The sequence below is a fragment of the Euleptes europaea genome, chromosome 4, assembly GCF_029931775.1.
Source record: "Euleptes europaea isolate rEulEur1 chromosome 4, rEulEur1.hap1, whole genome shotgun sequence".
In the NCBI taxonomy this organism is placed as follows: Eukaryota; Metazoa; Chordata; class Lepidosauria; order Squamata; family Sphaerodactylidae; genus Euleptes; species Euleptes europaea.
The window spans coordinates 14,019,354-14,032,225 of record NC_079315.1 but is presented as its reverse complement, the minus strand read 5'-3'; the positions used below and the strand labels follow the sequence as shown (position 1 = coordinate 14,032,225).

Sequence of the window (12,872 nt, the reverse complement as noted above, 5' to 3'; positions counted from 1 at the left end):
CAAGCTGAGCATGAAAATGATGCTCTCCTCCGACTGCTGCCTCCAGGGCCTACCTGGAAGCCTGCTGCATCTGTGAAGAGCTGTTAACAGCCCAATCTTCCCTGCATGTAAATATCTCCTCAGCTGCTTAAGTAGCAGGACAGAAGATAAAATGAATTGCGGAGCTGTGGGGAAAATGTTTAATGTAACGCTGCCTTTCCAGCAGCAACATACTTGGCTCTGTGCCTGGCGTTGCTTATGAAATGAGAGAGGCGCCAACGGAATCGAGAAGAAAAGCACCGCTTAACCGCAAACTGTTAACAGTTGATTGCTCCAAATGAATAAATTCCAAGAGAAAAAGGCTTGCGTTTGAGCAGCGGCAGGGCCGTTTCCTTCCACATCTCAAGCTGTGTGACAATCGCCAGACTTGTCTCTGTTCCAGCTTCCTTTCATAGAATCATAGAGCTGGAAGGGACCACCAGGGCCATCTAGTCCAACCCCCTGCACGATGCAGGAAATTCCCCCCCACACCCCCAGTGACCCCTACTCCATGCCCAGAAGATGGCCAAGATGCCCTCCCTCTCATGAACTGCCTATGGTCATAGAATCAGCATTGCTGACAGATGGCCATCTAGCCTCTGCTTAAAAACCTCCAGGGAAGGAGAGCCCACCACCTCCCGAGGAAGCCTGTTCCACTGAGGAACCACTCTAACTGTTAGAAAATTCTTCCTAATGTCTAGACGAAAACTCTTTTGATTTAATTTCAACCCTTTGGTTCTGGTCCGACCTTCTGGAGCAACAGAAAAGAACACGGCACCATCCTCTATATGACACCCCTTCAAGTACTTGAAGATGGTTATCATATCCCCTCTCAGTCTTTCCACCTTTCATAGAATCATGGATAGGGTTGCCAAACTCCAGGTGGTGGCAGGAGATCTCCCGCTATTACGACTGATCTCCAGGCGACGGAGATCAGTTCGCCTGGAGAAAATAGCCGCTTTGGAAGGGGGTCTCTATGGCATTATATTCTGCTGAGGACCCTCTTCTCCCCAAACCCTGTACTCTTCAGGCTCCACCCCCAAAATCTCCAGATATTTCCCAACCCGTAGCTGATGACCCTAATCATAGAACCATAGAGTTGGAAGCGACCGCCAGGGCCATCTAGTCCCTCCCCTGCACAATGCAGAAAAATCACAACTGCCTCCCCCCACACCCTCTAGTGATCCCTACTCCACACTCAGAAAATGGCCCAAAAAAATCCTCCGGGATCCCTGGCCAAACTGGCCTCGAGGAAAATTGCTTCCTGACCCCAAAGTGGCAATCGGCATTACCCTGGGTATGTAAGAAAGGGCCATGAGAGCCAAACACTGACACAACCCTTCCTTCCCTCCCTCTCATGATCTGCCTTAGTTTCCAGAATCAGCATTGCTGACTGATGGCCATCTAGCCTTTGCTTAAAAACCTCTAAAGAAGGAGGGCCCACCACCTCCCAAGGAAGCCTGTTCCACCGAGGAACCATTCGAACTGTCAGAAAGTCCTTCCTAATGTTCAGCTGGAAACTTTTTTGATTTAATTTCATCCCGCTGGTTCTGGTCTGACCTTCCGGAGCAACAGAAAACAACTCCGCACCGTCTTCTTCCACACCTTCCTTGTTTTTAAAATAAAGAAAACGACCCAGAAAGGACTGCAGTATTAAACATCATGTTTTTTTTAATTCCTGCATATTCTGTCCCTAAGTTGCGAATGTGAATGGTTTGGATCGCCTGATCTAAAAACGGCGAGAGAGGAAGAGAAATCTTTTCGGGGAAACTTTTGTCTTGGCTCAGTTGGCTCTGATGGTGTTCTGGATCCATGAGACGTAGTTGCACACTTTGGTGTAGACTCCAGGATAGCCTCTCTGCGCACATCCAATACCCCAGGAGACAATTCCCTGGAGCTGACCGTTGCAGACGACAGGACCTCCGGAGTCTCCCTATAACAGAACAGGATGAAAATACATGCAGGGAGGGTTGCGGCTGGAGCAGGGAAACAGTTGATTTGTGAGCTCCTAATAACACAGACTGGAGAGAGGCAATGGTCCTTAAAGAAACATAGATACTAAAGACCTCTACCAGTAGGGTTGTCAGGTCCCACTTCGCCACTGGTGGGAGGTTTTTGGGGCGGAAACTGAGGAGGGTGGGGTTTGGGGGAGGGGAGGGGCTTCAATGTCATAGAGTCCAGTTGCCAAAGCCGCCATTTTCTCCAGGGGAACCGATGTTTATCGGCTGGAGTGCAGTTGTAATAGCAGGAGATCTCCAGCTAGTACCTGGAGGTTTGTGGAGAAACAAAGGTATCAAGCTCACAATAGTAATGCAAAAAGTGCTCTATTATTTACAAGTGCAAGCGTCAAAAATATCATGAACATATACAAACATAACACAATGACAATGTGTAGCTGAAAGCTACCCAAAGAAGACAAATGTTTGCAAAAGTAAGTACAATGACTTGTTTGACAACTTTGCTGGAGCATTTGCCAGATGATTTAAATGCTTTCGCCGTCCGAAGACAGCTTCGTGAGCCGGTGGCCTCAAACTGTTGCTCCTTCAAATCCTTTATAAATAATTTTTCAATAACAATCTTTCTCTTCCATGCACCTTTCTGGCTGCCTGAGTGAAGCTGTGTGGAGAACCTAAGCCCAGGAGCAACAGTTTGAGGCCACCGGCTGACGAAGCTGTCTTCGGACGGCGAAAGCGTTTAAATCATCCGGCAAATGCTCCAGCAGAGGCGTGCCTCCCCCGATTCTAGGCTCCATTATTGCTTTCTGTTAAAAGAAGAAAGTTGTCAAACAAGTCATTGTACTTACTTTTGCAAACATTTGTCTTCTTCGGGTAGCTTTCAGCTACACATTGTCATTGTGTTATGTTTGTATATGTTCATGATATTTTTGACGCTTGCAAATTGCTTGTCGTCGCATATTGCTTGTAAATAATAGAGCACTTTTTGCATTACTATTGTGAGCTTGATACCTTTGTTTCTCCACAGTTCGCTGTTGGTGTCTGTGCTGTATTTTTGTTTAGTACCTGGAGGTTGGCAACGCTAGCTGCAGCTCCAAGCAGAATCAGGCTCCCGGGGGTCTTTAACAATGCCTTTCCCCCCAGCAGCTGCAAGACTGTGGGGATAGTGAGTCAGGTCTCCACCCTGACTTTCCCCAAAAATGGATTCTTTAGTTTGGCCCTCAGTAGAAGGTAGCTTCACATGTTCACACTGGAGCAAGAAATCGCTTACCTGGCATGAGTCTTTCCCACCTTCCAGGTAGCCCACACAAATCATGTTCTTGGTGATTTGTCCTGGATAAGCGCTACTACATTGACTGGAGGAAAGCACAGGAGCATTCAGGCACTGCAGGGAATCAGGGTTGCTAACTACAAGAAATAGGAAACAAAAAAAGAATTGGAATGTTGCTTTCATCCTGCATCAATACATTATTTTTTAAAAAATTCAATTTATACCCTACCCTCTGCCAACACAAGTCGAGTTCAGGGCAGCTTCCAATAATGAACGCGCACAAATAATTTTACATCAGACATTATAAGTTCACAACAAAATCATTAGATGGGAATAAAACCAGATTCCCAGTAAAACACACAGATCCATTTCATTTCACTGGCTGTTACCGCACTAGGAATTCCCAGCGATGTATCAAGAGTTTGGAAATGTTATAAAAAACATCGCTTTAAAAGGGTTTTTGGATGCCACGGCTAAAAAATGGTTGGAAGACGTCTTCACAGCTAAAGGGGCCAAACAAAGTGCGAACAGTATTTCTTATAACAGTTTCAAACTCTTAATATGTCGGTGGGAATACATAGAAAGTGCAAACTGTATTTTTTATAACATTTTCAAACTCTTAATACATCGCTGGGAACACCTAGTGTGGTAACAGCCATTATCTTCCAGGCGACCCCAATAGTTGTAAGCAGATATAGTTGGAGGAGAGAGAGAAATGGGGGGACCCATGGGTAGGGTTGTCAGCTCTGAGTTGGGAAATACCTGGAGATTTTGGGGGTGGATCCTGGGGAGGGCGGGGTTTGAGGAGGGGACGGACCTCAGCCAGGTTTAGTGCCATACAGTCCACCCTCCATTTTCTCCAGAGGAACTGATATTAGTCACCTGGAGATCAACTGTAATAGCGGGAGATCTCCAGGTCCTATGGTTGCCAGGTCCCTCCTCACCACTGGCAGGAGGTTTCGGAGGCGGAGCCTGATGAGGGCGGGGTTTGGGGAGGGGAGGGACTTCAATGCCATAGAGTCCAATTGCCGAAGCGGCCATTTTCTCCAGGCGAACTGATCTCTATCGGCTGGAGATCAGTTCTTAGGTTCATCTGGGACATCTGAGGTAACTAGAATTATTTGAAGGCATAGAAGGAACCCAGAGAAGGTGGACAGGCTGGTCAGGTTTGCACTCGCAGGCTACACACGTATTATTTTCCCTCAGTCAACTCGACAGCAACCGTCCCACCATGCGACCGTTGACGTCTTGAGAAACAACACCCGGGACTCACCCCCATTGCTGAGAGTGTTGCCCCAGCCAGAGATCAAGCACTGAGTCCCGGTGCTCACGCAGCTGCTAGGGAGAGAGACCGAGCTGACGCGGGAGTTGAGGGTGGCCGGCGAGGACAGCTTGATGAGCATGATGTCATTGTCCAGCGACTGGGAGTTGTAGTTGGGGTGACGGATGACTTTGGCGGAGTTGATGTACTGCTCAGTGCCGTCATTGTAGCTCAGGCTGTGCTCCCCGAGTCTCACTTGGACGCGTCTGGATTGAAAGGAGGGGTGGGGGGAAACAGCTTTCATCGATAGGGTTGTCAACCTCTAGGTGGTTATTTGTTGAATATATATTTGTAAGATTATTTCATATACCGTTATATACTGTTATATGGCTAGATGGCCATCTGTCAGCAATGCTGATTCTATGACCTTAGGCAGATCACGAGAGGGAGGGCATCTTGGCCATCTGGGCATGGAGTACTGGTCACTGGGGTGTGTGTGTGGAAAGGTAGTTGTGAATTTCCTGCGTTGTGCAGGGGGTTGGACTGGATGACCCTGGTGGTCCCTTCCAACTCTATGCTTCTATGATTCTATGCTCAGTAGCATTTTAGCTTCTTTGGGTTCTTCTTCTTTTATTCTTCTGTTATATAAGCAGATTTTGTATGTCACACCCACTATGTTTATTTTTGTATATTGTGTTGAAATATTTTTTTAATTAATATATGGGAATACAGAAAAAAGAAAAAAAGGGGGGGGGAAAGACTTGGGGGAAATGCATCAATAACAACATGCCTGTGCCCAAGTTATAATTTTAAATGTGTGTACAGCATACCGCCCCTAAAATTATAACGTCAACCCCTGTTTAATGACTAAATACTATAGATACTAAACAGGTTTTATCTATTATTATTTTATGCGGTAGTATTGTCTTCAATAAATCATATATAAATCATGTATATCTTTTGGTAGTTAAGCTAACAGTATCATCTACTTATATTAATTACCATGAAAACGTTGGCTGTATCTACTGTTGCAAACTGAAATAAATCTAAGAACGTGTATATTTGTCATAGAATGGTTGCCATTTTTGCTTGAATTCGTCCATCGACTTTCTATTCGCCAAGTAAGGTAATTTTGACATTGAAGCAAAATCAAATAATTTACTGATCCATTCAGCCATCTCTGGAATTGGATTTGCCTTCCAATGTGTCGCATAAATTATTCTAGCTGCAGTTGTCGCATATGGAAGTGTTGAAATATTTTTGATGACTATCTCATGGTGAGTTACAACCTACTTATGTTGAACTTTTGTTGAAAAGGTTATATGTTTATAATCTATCAATGTTGTAATATTTTATTTTAGGAGGTGCTATCTGACTTTAGTGTTTCTAACCTCCGGGTGGTGGCTGGAGATCTCCCGCTTTTACAACTCATCTCCAGATGACAAAGATCTGCTCTCCTGGAGAAAATGGCTACTTTGGAAGGTGGACTGTATGGCAATATATCCATTGAAATCCTTCCCCAAACCCTGCCTTCCCTAGGCTCTACCCCCAAAATCTCCAGGTATTTCCCAATACAGGGCTGGCAACCCTATTCATCAAACTTGCCCTACACTTGGTAACCACCTACACTGGCAAAGTCATTGTATTAATATGGCTATGGTTAGGGATGCCAGCCGCCTGGTGGGACCTGAAGATCCCCCGGAATTACACCTCATCTCTAGTCTACAGAGATTAGTTACCCTGGAGACAACTGATGCTTTGGAGGGTGGACTGTATGGCATTGTGTCCCACTGAGGTCCCTGTCCTCCCCAGGCTCCATCCCCAAATCTCCAGGAGTTTCCCAACCTGGATCTGGCAACCCTAGCCACCCATCCCCTGCGGGTAGCTAAGGTTACCTGGCAACCCTACGCTTGAGAAGCATTTCAGAGCACAAAGGCCATAAGGACCAGAACAACAAATATATATTTTGCAACTTACGATTTGTAGCAATGAGCAGCTGATACAACCCACTGATTGTTGATGAGGGATCCACCGCAGAAGTGGTACCCAGAATTCAGGGACACTTGGTAGGGGACGGAATGCTTCTGGCAGGTGTAACCTCCCACAATCTTATCATCGTCATCGATTGGGAAGGCAACTGGGGAAAAGATGAAGCATCTCATATTCAGGGGACAGGACCAAGAAATTATACACCAGGGATGACTTCAGGAATCATAAGAACATAAGAAAGGCCCTGCTGGATCAGACCAAGGCCCATCAAGTCCAGCAGTCTGTTCACACAGTGGCCAACCAAGTGCCTCTAGGAAGCCCACAAACAAGACGACTGCAGGAGCATCCTGCCTGTGTTCCACAGCATCTAATATAATAGGCATGCTCCTCTGATACTGGAGAGAATAGAAGAGAATCCATTGGAGAGAATCCACACAGCACTCCTCAGCTCAGCTACAGCAAACATTCACAAATGGGTTTTCCTGCATGGATTAGACAATCCGGAAAGTGAATGCTTGCTACATAGCAACTACAGTGAAATATCCAATACTGTATGGATTACAGTATGTTTGGTGGGTACACATGCTAGGTCTGAACACATGAAGTTGTGTTCTATCAATAGGGTTGCCAACCTCCAGGTGGTGGCAGGAGTTCTCCTGCTATTACAACCGATCTCCAGCCGATAGAGATTAGTTTCCCTGAGAATTGGCCGCTTTGGCAATTGGACTCTATGGCATTGAAGTCCCTCTCCTCTCCAAACCCCACCCTCCTTAAGCTCCACCCAAAAAACTTCCTGCCGGTGGCTAAGAGGGACCTGGCAACCCTATCTATCAAGTGAGTCCCTTGATTTATCCAGGTCATTATTACCTACTCTGACTGGCAGCGACTCTCTTGGGTCTCAAGGTAGGGGTCTTGCATGTTACCTATTATTTATTTGCTTGTTTGTTTAGGAAATTTGTATTCTACAGGCAGTTCACAAGTGACACAGGAAAACCAAGAAAATAAAACAAACCAATACAATAAATCACATGAGTCAGTGGCTGTTACCGCACTAGGTATTCCCAGTGATGTAACAAGAGTTTGGAAATGTTATAAAAAATTCTGTTCGCACTTTCAGTGTATTCCCACTGATGTATTAAGAGTTTGAAACTGTTATAAAAAATACTGTTCGCACTTTGTTTAGCCCCTTTAGCTGTGAAGACGTCTTCCAACCATTTTTTAGCCGTGGCATCCAAAAACCCTTTTAAAGCGATGTTTTTTATAACATTTCCAAACTCTTGATACATCGCTGGGAATACCTAGTGTGGTAACAGCCAGTGAAACAAGCCAAACCAGCAGAATAAATAAGGGAGAAAATAGATCAATAACAATATGCCAGTGAAGCCAACCGCAACATGATCCTTTTAACAGGAGATGCCAGGGACTGAACTTGGGAACGAATGCCAACCAAGATGATACTCTACCATTGTGGCTCAAAATAGATGAGACATTTAGTCTGGACTAAGTCCCCCTGACCCGACTCTGATTGCCAAAGGTGACCTGCAGGAAATAAAAGTTCTCCAGTGTGTGGGGGCCTGATTCAGATCAGGACTGTGGCACTGGGAGGGGGGATTCAGCCTTCCCCGTGCAATTTTTCTCACCTCCAACAGCCCCCCCCCGTGCCATTTGCCCCATTTTATGGCTTCACAGGTTAGGAAAATGGAGCATAGGGGGAAAGCTGAAGACCCCCCCCCCTTGCAGGTCATGATTGAAACAATCAGAGTCGGGTCGGGGTGGGTGGGACCCAGAAGCGACTCATGCCAAACGTTTCTTCCAGTTTGAGCCTGACCCACAGCTCTTCCCCATGGGCACAAGTCCCAATAAGCTGCCTTATACTGAGTCAGACGGGTCAGTACTGGCCTTTTATGCATGGCTGTTTCCCTTGCGGTTACCCCTCTGACGGCTTCGGGTCTTTGTGTGAATTATGCATGCCGTTTGCGACCGTCAGAGGTCGCCTCGCTCTCCCCCTGCGTTTCCCCGTGTTTTGCCTGCATTTTCAAATTTGAGATAAAACAGGTCTCAGGGGGAGAGTGAGGCGACTCCCCTAAAACAGAGTCACACCCTTTCAGGTCCGTTGACTTAAATGGACTGGAAAGGTTGTAACTCTACTTAGGACTGCACAAATTGTTTTAGAACACATGTTAGGCACAGGACAGGTAGCTGGACCCGGATCCATGCACTGGAGAGTGTTCTCCGCTGCATAGAGAACCTGCTGGAGAATCAGTGTTCAAGATAGAAATAAGGTTGCCAACCTCCAGGTCACTGGCTAGTGAGCTTCCATGGCTGAATAGGGTTTTGAACTTGAGTCCCCCAGATCCAGGTCTGATGGTCTAACCCCTACACCACCCTCACTTAAGGAAAATGTGTGCATACTAAAACATCAGAAAAAAGTATCTCCATCTCAGCCAGGGTGGGCACATTAGATTATGTTTTTAAGTCAATAGAAATATTGCTTCATTTGTTTTGAGACAGGAAGGGACTTTTCAAAGAGATGAGAGGATTCACCTTCACATTTTGTTTCCTAAAAGGACCTACAAAGAAGACCTCAAACTTACCTGCCGCTCCCAAGAAGGCTATGAACAAAATGAATTTCATGGTCTCTTCCTCTCAACCAGGAAGCCAGAAGGGTTTGCTGGGTATTTATCCCCCTATACAGATTTAATCTCTATCTCAAGGACTTCTTCAGATGGAAAAATACACAAGGGAAAATCCATACTTGGGTCTCCACCAACAGCAGGTGGAAAGGAAACATAGATTCAATGCATTAATCATAAAACGCAAATACAGAACATGTAAACAGAGTTAATAATAACTGTTTTTCACACACCTGGCTATTTTTAATACTTTTCCTGTTACTCTAAGTGCAATATTTGATAAGAATGCTGGCTTTGGACATTGTATCTGTATAGGGGCCTTGTGCAAGAAAACAACCTTTCTGCAGAAACATTTTTGAACTGTGTAAGTTGCTGCAGCCCTTCCCTGGATGCCCCAGGCTAGCCCGATCTTGTCAGATCTTGGATGCTAACCACCAAGGAAGTCCGGGATCACTATGCAGAGGGAGGCAATGGCAAACCACCTCTGAACGTCTCTTGCTTTGAGAACCACTGGGTCCTGATAAGTCGGCTGTGACTTGCCAGCATTTTCTACACCAATTTGCTGCAGATTCCAAATTATTTCCCTCCAAATCCTTCCTCAAAATCTACCATTGCCATTAAGATCATTGCTCATAAGAACATAAGAAAAGCCATGCTGGATCAAACCAAGGCTCATCAAGTCCAGTAGTCACACAGTGGCCAACCAGGGGCCTCTAGGAAGCCCACAAACAAGACGACTACAGCAAAATCCTGCCTGTTTTCCCCAGCACCTAATATAATAGCCCTGCTCCTCTGATCCTGGACAGAATAGGTATGCATCATGACTAGTATTCCTTTTGACTAGTAGCCATGGATAGCCCTCTCCTCCATAAACACGTCCTCTTAAAGCCTTACAAGTTGGCAGCCATCACCACATCCTGGGGCAGGGAGTTCCACAATTTAACATCTTTCTTCTCCCATCAGTACTAATGTGCCAAGAATGGCATTTGCTAACATTACTTCCAGTCTTTCTGAGAGGAATGACCATGCTCACTCCTTATCAGACTATGGGGTGGGGAGATTTTTAATTTTCATAGTGTTTTTAATTTTCATAGTAATATTTTTCTTCCTACTGGTGAAGCACAGCTCTGACCTGGATGGCCCAGGCTAGCCCAATCTTGTCAGATCTCAGAAGCTAAGCAGGATCAGCCCTGAGTAGTACTTGGATGGGAGGCCACTAAGGAATACCAGAGTCGCTATGCAGAGGCAGGCAATGGCAAACCACCTCTGTTCATCTTTTGCCATGAAAACCCTACAGGGTCACCATAAGTTGGCTGTGATGTGTCAGCTCTTTCCACTAGTACAGACCGCCAAGTATGAGAAAGCCCAACTTTGCATGTGGGTGGACCCTTTCCACTGCATTCCTAAGAGGCACTTTATCACAATGTAGGCGAGGGATAAATTGGGGGCTGTTGAGGAATCACCAGGTTGGACTGTGAAATCTCCACCTGACCTCCTCTTCTCCTTCTAGGATGCTATATATCTGTAGGTGCTTGAGTGGGCCAGTTTCCTCTTCCCTTCCCCCACCCCATCTTTCCCCCTTCATCCCACCCCATCTTTTTTATGGCCAACAGCTCTCAACATTCCTTCCATCTTGAGAAGCAATGAGAATGCACAGCACTCTTTGCATCATTTTGAGAAGCCGGGGTGCTTTCTTTTAGTTTGGAAACCCAGCACCGCCCAAAAGAAACTCCCGCCAGTGAGAAGAGGGGACCTGGCAACCCTAATAATATACCAATGAGGTAAGGCAGGTTGAGGGACAGTGGCTATCCCAAGGTCACTTGGCAAACTTCACAGCTGAGTAACAATTTGGACCCAGGATGGGGTGGAGACCGTAAAGCAAATTTTTGAAGCTATAGTTAGCTCATGACCATCTTCAAGTATTTGAAGGGTTGTCATATAGAGGAGGGTGCCAAGTTGTTTTCTGTTGTCCCAGAAGGTTGGATCAGAACCCACGGGTTGAAATTAAATCAAAAGAGTTTCCATCTAGACATTAGGAAGAATTTTCTAACAGAGCGGTTCCTCGGTGGAACAGGCTTCCTCGGGAGGTGGTGAGCTCTCCTTCCCTGGAGGTTTTTAAGCAGAGGCTAGATGGCCATCTGTCAGCAGTGCTGATTCTATGACCTTAGGCAGATCTTGAGAGGGATGGCATCTTGACCATCTTTTGGGCATGGCGTAGGGGTCACTGGGGTGTGTGGGGGAGGTAGTTGTGAATTTCCTGCATTGTGCAGGAAGTTGGACTAGAAGACCCTGGTGGTCCCTTCCTACTCTGTGATTCTATGATTCTATCTCATGTTTCTTTCCAATGGAAATGCAGAGTGGCTTACATCATTCTCTTCCCCTCCATTTTGTCCTCACGGCAACCCTGTGAGGTAGGTTAGGCTAAGAGTGTGTGACTGGCCCAAGGTCACCCAGCAAGTTTTTCACAGCAGAGTGGGGATTCAAACCTGGTTCTCCCTGATCCTAGAGGGACACTCTAACCACTACACTACATTGGCTCTCAACATTCCCACTGATGGATGCAATGAGATCTAGGAACTTACAAAGAAAGACCAAGAGACCAACAGTGCAATCCTAAAAACGCTTTCCTGTTAGTAAGCCCCACTGCATAGACCTGAGCAGGACTTTGAGTAGACTTGTTTTGGATTGCTCTCTAAAGCCCGGAATTTGGCATTACTTCATGGCTTGTATATTTCCACTCCAATCCCTACTGCTGCCTTAAAATTGACAGCGTTTATGTTGTATTAAGAGTCCTGCCAAAGGCTGTTTCACAAATAAAATCGCAAAGTGTTCCAAATTCAAAAATCTGATGGTTTTCAAATGTGTACAGAACATCTCCTGAGCACTTATCAGAACCCTGATTTATGTGAATGAAGCTTTAATCTCTCATGCAAAACCAAGTAATCTGGAGTTTTGGATTACAGCATCCAGCAAACCGGATCTCTTGGGAGAATACAAACAGGTTCTCTTAAACCTCATTGCCACTGGAGGGCAATAGAGTGCCAACAATCACACTGCACAGAAAGGGCGAAAACGCATGGTCGCTTTAGCCTCCTTTTTGCCCTGTTTCAGCCAGGATCAAATGCACATTCAGTGAAAATGCATGCGTTCGATCCTAGCTGAATCCTGGCTGAAACAGGGAATAAAGGAGGCTAAAGCGACCATGCGTTTTCGCCCAGATATCTCAAGTTTTGTTTTTAAAAAAATCAATTGTCCCTTGGCCGGGCTGGGCCATGCCTTGCCAGACCAAATCAAGAGCTGGGGTGGCAGCCTTGGCTGGTTCGTGGGCTGGATAAATTGGGTTGCCAATGAGTAGGTATAGCTACTCATAGGAACACTTGGAGGTCTTAAGGAGAGGTGTGCATACACCTTAAAAATAGGAATCCTACTACCGGGTAATAAGCTGAGGAAAGCAATATGAAACGGGTTTGATATCCGGAGGACACGTCCTTATTACACCTGGTATCCTTCGGGATAAGGTTCATTTTTTTCAACATTTTGGATGAATAAGAGTTAGCAACCTAGTTGCAAGCCCGTGCTCGGGGACACAAAGTGCATTTAGCACTAGTATGCATTGTCTGCAATCCACAAAGGAAATTGACATGTGCAACTTGCAATTCATGAATGAATGAAAATGACAAGCTGTTACTGTTGTGGAATCTCCGGACGGGAACCTTTAGAATTATAACGGACAGACTGATAAAGGA

At 45.7% G+C, this 12,872-nt stretch overlaps 1 protein-coding gene across 1 annotated transcript; it reads right to left on the bottom strand.

Moving 5' to 3' along the window:
• Positions 1–1,801: 1,801 nt before the first annotated feature.
• LOC130476793 (trypsin-like) lies at positions 1,802–9,127 on the bottom strand. The gene is made up of 5 exons (XM_056848792.1): positions 9,088–9,127; positions 6,482–6,641; positions 4,513–4,770; positions 3,244–3,376; positions 1,802–1,951 (listed from the first exon to the last, which is right to left on the bottom strand). Exons 1-5 carry the CDS (start codon positions 9,125–9,127, stop codon positions 1,802–1,804), a joined length of 741 nt encoding a protein of 246 aa, XP_056704770.1.
• Between the last annotated feature and the right edge of the window lie 3,745 nt (positions 9,128–12,872).